The sequence below is a fragment of the Oncorhynchus kisutch genome, linkage group LG22 (assembly GCF_002021735.2).
Source record: "Oncorhynchus kisutch isolate 150728-3 linkage group LG22, Okis_V2, whole genome shotgun sequence".
NCBI classification, from domain to species: domain Eukaryota; kingdom Metazoa; phylum Chordata; class Actinopteri; order Salmoniformes; family Salmonidae; genus Oncorhynchus; species Oncorhynchus kisutch.
Genome location: NC_034195.2, coordinates 43,750,959 through 43,759,301, shown reverse-complemented (window position 1 = coordinate 43,759,301; position 8,343 = coordinate 43,750,959). Strand labels below are relative to the sequence as shown.

Sequence of the window (8,343 nt, the reverse complement as noted above, 5' to 3'; positions counted from 1 at the left end):
CTGTATCAAATGCCTTGTAAAAGTCAACAAATAAAATAAAGCTATCTTCCATAATGTCCTCATTGTTGTCTATCAAGTCCAACACTAGTCTAATATTATTACATATGTCTGCCCTTCATAAAAACAGACTGGGTATCATCAATGATTTGGTCAAGACATTTAAGTCTTCCTGCAAAGATGGATGCAAGTAGCTTTCCATCATTGTGATTGGTCTCCAATTTTCTATCATCATAAAATCTTTGTTTGGTTTGGGTATTACAGAAATTAGGCCCCGTGTCATAGAAATAGGGAGGATCCCTAAATCAATTGCTTCCTTAAAAACATTAAATATAAAAAATATCCTCCTGAACATATTTATAGAATTTACTGATAATGCCATCATTCCCTGGAGATTTGTTATCTTTTAACTTGCTTACATTTTTTTTTTTCATTAATAGAAATAATTTCATCACAAGACTTTTGGAAGTCTTCATCTATGAATTTTGCACAGGCTTTGACAGAGTCAAGAAAGGCAGATGTGTCACTAGTAGGACAGGCATTACTGGTATAAAGGTTACCATAGAATTCTGAACCATCTTTGGGGTTTTCATTTTCTTTGCTATCTATATTGAGCTTATGAATAAGTTCATCTTCCCTCAATATTTTAAGTTCAGCAATTTCTTTACCTCTCATGGCTGTTTGTCTTATTTCATACTTCATTAGTTCCCAATATTTTCCACAAGACTAAAATAGTTGGGCTTTCCTCCAATTGTCTTGTATAATATATTTGGCATCCATCTTGAAATTATCATCTTCCAACAGTCTACTATTGAGTTTCCAATAACTTCGATTCGGTTTAACTTCAAATCCATTCATATTTAAAAAGATAAGAATATAACTTTATGATCAGGAAGAATTTATGGTTCAATTGATACCTTGAGTACAGAATTATCTAATGAATTAGAAATCAACCAGAGTCTATTCTTGACTGTCTGGACATGTCCTTGTTATGCCAAGTGAATTCCTTTTTATCAGGATATTTACATCTCCAAATATCGACCAATAACCTATGCTGGATCTGTTAGGAAGGGATATCTGTCAAATCATCACATTAAATACAGAATTAAAATCTCCAACTAAGATAATTTTCATATCCTGAAATACACCTAACTCTTAATTTCTTCAAATTCTTGAAATAATATCCTGTTGTTTTGTTTGGATGCATAAATATTCCCTAAAAAAACATTTCACTGTTGAAATTTACTGTTAAAATTAACCAACGTCCAGAGTGGTGAGTCTTACTACTGATGACCTTCCCTTTAAATGCACCTCTTAAAACTGCTACACCTGCAGAGTGGTTGTTGCCATATGATAACCAGATATCGGCCCATTGATTTTTCCAAAAAGATAGATCGGAAGAATAAGCATGAGTCTCTTGTAAAAGTCTGCATTAAACCATTTGCAATACAGGAAAATAGCCTTACCCTTGAGTAAATTACAAATACCCCTGACATTAATTGAACAAAGAGATAGACAAACTTCAACCAACAACCTTGTTATGCTAATACAAGCTTTTCCTAAGGATATGTAACTCAAAAGGATTTCCATCACATTATTAACCTCTCCAACAAAAAAACTAACAAATATAGGTCATGAAGTTACCAAAGTATTCTTACTCCCACAAGGGGGAGACATTGTGTAGACTTTACAATAAGCAGTTATTCATCTACAGTTAGTGTTTAGTTGACCAGTTCTCAGGTCAGCCTTATCTCATTCAAGTGTTTGTGTACATTTTTATAATAAAAGGCTGCTTTTCACCTGGTAATCCGTTTTTTGGCCTGACAGTTCTGTCTGAGTTAGACTCTGGCTTTCACTGAAATGTTCTGATTTGGCCACATTTCTTTACCCATCACTCTTGTACCGGTAAAAAAAACTGCAATTTTCCCTGCCTTTCGAGCTGCAGCCACAGTTTCTCTCATCACTTTGTATGCTGAGGTCAGATCCTCCGTGAACCTCAATTTTTGCTTGATGAGGAATTCACAATTCTTAGCTCGCCTCCAAAGATCCGGTGTAGATCTGTTGGTGAACGGGACGATGGTTGTCCTCGGTCTCTTGTCTTGATCCATAAGTCTTCCCAAACGATGTCTACATTTTCCTGAAGTTTGGCTTTTGAGTCGGGAATGACAGCTCCACAGATGTCAACTCTGCATTTGATGTCCTCCGCCTGCTCTGGAATTCCATGGAGCCTCAGGTTCTACCTGCGCTGGTATCTATCTGCCTCATTCCCCTTTTGCTTGAGTTCAGCAGCTTCTTTTCATTTTCCTGGCTGATAACTTCCACTTTCTTCATGTCACTTGAGGGTTTTCACTTCTCCAAAGACAGTCAGATTTTTTAATGGCCTCAATTTTCATTGTATTCTCCCTAACCATGACCTCCAAGACATTTGCCCTTTCATCTATCTTTGCTGTCAAAAGCATTGCGATATGGTTTTGTATCTCAATAAGTGACATACCCTCTTGGCCTCATCTTTTTCCCCTGGGGCTTGACTGAAGTTCCGGGGTCAAAAGGTAAAGGCCTGAGCTGGGGACTGGAGGGGCGCAAGTTGTGAGCAATGTTGTCTGTGCTCACCACATTTTCATCACCCATTGCAGTATTTCCCCCTACAGTTACATTCTGAAGAGGAGTACCCAAAATCACTCTTTTGTGGTTAATTGTCCATCTTAAGATCTCTCCATTTCTTTCAAATCGTGGCAGTTTCCATGTACGTTTGACAAGCTAGTTTTTGAGCTAGCTAGTGTTGTCGCAAACTTAAGTTTTAGAGGTGAATAACTTGCAGAAAGTAATGAATTACTTTGGTAAATAAACTAAACCATATTCATACAGGGTTTTATGACCGTAGAACTAATCCAATGGTCATAATTGGGTAAGGAAATCCAATAATTCCTTCAGCTACCAAAACAAATTATCTGCAATGATCGCCATCTTGCGCGCCATCCAATGACACGCATATATTTACTGCAAAGTAGCTAGCTAGCTCACCTTGTTAGTTTAGCTAGCTAAGTTATAGTAGCAACTTTACTTACACTAGCAACTTAAATTGACATTTTACTTCACATTTAAAAGTCTGCTTTTGGTAGTTAGTTGTGCATTTCTCTGATTAAGCTAACTTAGCTAGAAAGCTGAATGATTTGAAAGTGTATCGGGAAATGCAGTCTGAGTAGTTACAAAAAAGTAATTGTTAATAATGATCAACTTTGCAGTGCCAAAGACCACTGTAATGATCTAAAAAAGGTATTTGAATGATCGCTTACAAACATTTAGTGACATGGTGGCTGTCGTGCATGACAAACAATTGGTATTAGCTGCTACCTTGTTTTGAAACTGAATTAACTTATCAGCTGAAAGTCATTACTACATAAATTCATGGTCGGTCAAATCAATGAGGTTCAGGTTCAAACATATCGAGCTCACACTATTTTACCCAACATCACTGTCATGAGGAAGAGCGAAGCCTAGACAATAATATATATAGTATTTGGTACAGTATCGCATTCAGTCCGAGGTTTTGGGTAGCTATGTTTCTTACCTGTTTCAACTGATTCCGAGCGTGAGCGTGTAGTTGTCGAGACCGCGCATCATCACGACCGCAACGTGGTGATGGATCGAGAAAAAAAAGTATACAGTTCAATGTACTTGCTAGTCCACAGGATGGCGCTATTTATTGTATTTATTTAACTTTTATTTAACTAGGCACGTCAGTTAAGAACTATTTCTTATTTACAATGACGGCCTACCAAAAGTCAAAAGGTCTCCGGGGCTGGGATACAAATATGTTATATATGTTTTAGTAAATATAGGACAAAACACACATCATGACAAGACAGACAACACTACATAAATAGAGACCAAAGGCAACAACACAGCATGGTAGCTCACAGCTGCCCTTGTCCCTTAAAGTTGATGATGTGGTTGTTACTGACAAGAAGCACATGGCTGAGCTTTTTAATCACCACTTCATTAAGTCAGGATTCCTATTTGGCTCAGCCATGCCTCCTTGCCCATCAAACATTTCCTAATCTCCCACACCTTCTAATATAACTAACCTCGATGCTCCTCCCTCTTTTTCCCCTGCCCTGATATAAAGTTTCTCCCTGAGTCACTGAGTCTGAGGTGCTAAAAGAGCTCCTTAAACTTGACCACAAAAAAACATATGGGTCAAATGGTTTAGACCCTTTCTTCTTTAAGGTTGCTGTCCCTATAATCACCAAGCCTATCTTTCCTCTCTGGGGAGGTTCACTTTGCTTAGAAGGTAGCCAAGGTTAGTCCTTGAATTAAACTGTTATAGGCTTAATTCTATTTTGCCCTGTTTATCAAAAGTGTTGGAAAACCTGTCAATAATCAACTGACTGGCTTTCTTGATGTCTATAGTATTCTCTCTTGTATGCAATCTGGTTTCCGCTCAGGTTACGGATGTGTCACTGCAACCTTAAAGGTCCTCAAGATGTCACCATTGCCCATGATTCTAAGAAATGTTGTGCTGCTATTTTTATTGACTTGACCGAAGCTTTTGATAAGGTAGACCATATCCAGCTCAGCGAACATTCTTGTGGGCCAGCTAAGTAGAATTGGTGTCTGAGGGCCTGGTTTGCTAACTTCCTCTCTCAAAGAGTGCAGCGTATAAAGTCAGAACATCTGCTGTATCAGCCACTGCCTGTCACCAAGGGAGTACCCCAAGGCTCGATCCTAGGCCCCACGTTCTTCACAATTTACATCAACAACATAGCTCAGGCGGTAGGAAGTTCTCTTATCCATTTATACGCAGATGATACAGTCTTATACTCAGCTGGCCCCTCCCAAGATTTTGTGTTAAAAGCTCTACAACAAAGCTTTCTTAGTGTCCAACAAGCTTTCTCTGCCCTTAACCTTGTTCTGAACACCTCCAAAACAAAGGTAATGTGGTTTGGTAAGAAGAATGCCACTCTCCCCACAGGTGTGATTACTACTTCGGAGAGTTTAGAGCTTGAGGTAGTCACCTCATTCAAGTACTTGGGAGTATGGCTAGACGGAACACTGTCCTTTTCTCAGCACATATCAAAGATGCGGACTGAAGTTAAATCTAAACTTGGTTTCCTCAAGCTTCCAAACTAACCCTGATTCAGATAACCATTCTACCAATTCTAGATTACAGAGACGTAATTTATAGATCGTCAGGAAAGGGTGCTCTCGAGTGGCTAGATGTTTTTTACCATTCGGCCATCAGATTTGCCACCAATGCTCCTTATAGGACTCATCACTGCACTCTATACTCCTCTGTAAACTGGTCATCTCTGTATACCTGTCGCAAGACCCACTGGTTGATGCTGATTTATAAAGCCTTTAGGCCTCACTCCCCCCTATCTGAGAGATCTACTGCAGCCCTCATCCTCCACATACAACACCCGTTATTTTGCCTTTTGGTAGGCTGTCATTGTAAATAATAATTTGTTCTTAACTGATTTGCCTAGTTAAATAAAGGTTCAATAAACAAATAAAATAAAATCAGAAGAGTTACAGGGTGTGTTAAGTGGGGGTGTCCCATCCTTTCAGGTTGTTGACCTGAGATAGGACTAAATAGATTTAAATAGTGGAGTAGGGTGGTGTTTATTTATTTTAAAGTATTGTGTTATGGTATTTGTTTAAGGGAGTATAAGGGAGTTGTACTCCAGTCTAGTAGGTGGCGGTAATGCAACATTTATTGGATGCCAACCGCCGTTAAACCTCATCGAAGAAGAGTTAAATATTGAAAATTTGGAGGAAAGCTAACTTTGCTTTGAATGAAGAGCTGACATATCGTTGTCAAAATGGCGATAAAACCTCCCGTTCTTATGAACGCCGTTCCCCCGTATGGGCATGTTATTGCCAACGAGAAGTGGAGAAGCTCAGTCCTCGTGCAAAGTTTGAAAGGTAACAGTAGCGAAGTCTCTTGCCAGAGAGTAGCTACAGTAGCTAAGGCAACTAAAGTTATTATATTAACTAACCTGTGGCTAAGGGTTGGCTAGCTAACATTGTAAACAAACAACTTAGCCAGCCCAACTTCAGTCAGTCTGTATTTACTTTATTAGTTACACATGTCATTGAAGTTACGTTACATTACAACTGAAATACATTTTACAGACTAGTTTAAACAAACAATCGATACACTAGCTACCAGTAGGAACAAACAATCGATATTATCAGCGGACACCCCATTGTCAGTGCTAGCGCACAATGTCGCTTCATGTCTGTTTTAATATAAGACATGACGATTAGATAGTAAATACTGAGTGATTGTAAATAAAGTCTCTTCTCGTTTGTTACATTCTGAACATGGTGTCGTTGAATTCCTGATTTCAGGAACTGGAAATGTGAAAACAATATTTGAAGAAGAACTTGGCGTGGTGGACTTTCATCTATCTAACAAGAGCTGCATATTGTATGTCTCTGAAACTGACATTGTGGCTGGAAACAACTACAAAAGAAAACTTGTTAGGTTTAGAAATGTAAGTCTACTTTTGGTGTTCGGCACTACACTATTACACTACTACACACTTGATTATGCTGCTACATTCTAATGTATAGAATGACTGATATAATATTTTAATGTACATGCTACGTCTTCCATTTTTCCTTGGTGATGTTCTAATCTTCTCCCCTCTCTGTTGCAGGCCAACAGCAGCCTCCAGGGCATAGTGCTGGTGGAGAAGACCCAGCTCAGCGAACAGTACTTTTCTGCCATGCAGAAGTTTGTGGTGTTTGAGCTTGGTCTGACACTGCTACCTGTTGCCAGCCAGCTTGAAGCCTCCCAGCTACTCACACAAATAGTAAGTCATACTTTCACACGAGAGAAAACGAGTGAAGAGTTTTGTTTAGAATTGTCACTTTACAAGTGTTTTCCTGGTTACATAAATGCGCATTAAACTCAAACTGGCATACAGCCATTTAGAACTCAATAAATCAAATTTAATTTGTCACATGTGCCAAATACAACAGGTGTGGACTTCACAGTGAAATGCTTGGTTATGAGCCCTTCCCAACAATGCAGTTTAAAAATGATAATAGTCTAACCATGTATGATGACAGTTGACTAATGAGTTGTCCTCTCCTCTGCAGGTGCACGGAGAAAGTAAAGACAACCCGTTCCGCAGGAGGAGTGTGTCTTGGCTGCTAGACCCCTTGATCATGTCCCTGGTTCAGCAGATCCCTGGGGTAGGGAAGGTCAAAGCCATGGCCCTGCTCCAGCACTACTCCAGTATCCACCAGCTGTGCAACGCAGGAACGCACGAACTGGAACACATCGTGGGCCAGGCCACGGCTCAGCACATACGCAAATTCTTCCACGACCCATTGGTCTGACTCTGACCAAACGCCACAGCTCATTGACAAATCAATACTTGTTTTATGTTCAAGTGTGTAAGGAGGGCAACAGTGAACCTGACACAATGCTGTAAAGCAAGAGAGACTTCCTTAGTTGGAAATCTAGTGGAATTTATAGTTTGTTTGTTCTTCACATCTCTATGATACAAGTTTATACAAACAGAATGCTTTGCCTCTCTGTGTAATGAAAAAATGTATTGCAGTTCTTGTGACCCATGGGCCTATAATATGGGTCAGTGCTAATAGGGATCCTTGGGATATCCCTACCCTTAACCCTAACCCTTACCTAACCATTGTAAATTGAAACTTCAATGAAGGGGTCCCAAGGATCCTCAATATCATGTGTTGCACAAGACATCATAGAGCTACATTGAAAGTGTATGTGTAACTGACCACAAGATGGAGTAGAAGATGCTCTTTCCTCATCCAGAACAATTCATAAACTTCCATTGGAATAAATCAACCTTAACCAAGGACTGTTTTACTTGAACTGATTGCAGGTGCAAATGGTAATACAATATGGGTACCTTTTCCAACTGAGGTTAGAGCCTACAGGGAAACCTTATAACTTCAATGAAATGGCAGATCCCCTGGCTTAGTTCAATCCAATCCATTTGCACTAAAGCATTCCGCCTCAATGAAGGCACACTTTCTTGGCACAGCTGTCAAAGGCCTTCTTTCCCAACCACAGTCAGGACTGCCTTTTATACCATTCTGTCCATGTGACCTGGGTTGGCTGCGTGGAGCTTTCCCTGGCCAGTGACTTCTCTCTGTGATGCCATTCCATCCCTTCCAAATCCAACAGGAACTAACACTGGCATGCTGGCCAAAGCATGAATTGACTGAATGAATTGACTCCTACCTCAGCTCCCCCATTCTTAAGAACTGGAACTACATTTCTTCAACAAAAAAAAATACTTTACTCATTTTGGGATCTTATGAGTGTTAATGCGTTTGGACAGGACAAACTTT

At 39.6% G+C, this 8,343-nt stretch overlaps 1 protein-coding gene across 1 annotated transcript; it reads left to right on the top strand.

The window, feature by feature from the left end:
- The first annotated feature begins 5,736 nt into the window (after positions 1-5,736).
- LOC109867595 (FA core complex associated protein 24) lies at positions 5,737-7,845 on the top strand. The gene is made up of 4 exons (XM_020456836.2): positions 5,737-5,922; positions 6,352-6,497; positions 6,663-6,818; positions 7,108-7,845. The coding sequence occupies exons 1-4, from the start codon at positions 5,820-5,822 to the stop codon at positions 7,348-7,350; spliced, it is 648 nt and encodes a 215-aa protein (XP_020312425.1). The 5' UTR covers positions 5,737-5,819; the 3' UTR covers positions 7,351-7,845.
- The last annotated feature ends 498 nt before the right edge of the window (positions 7,846-8,343 follow it).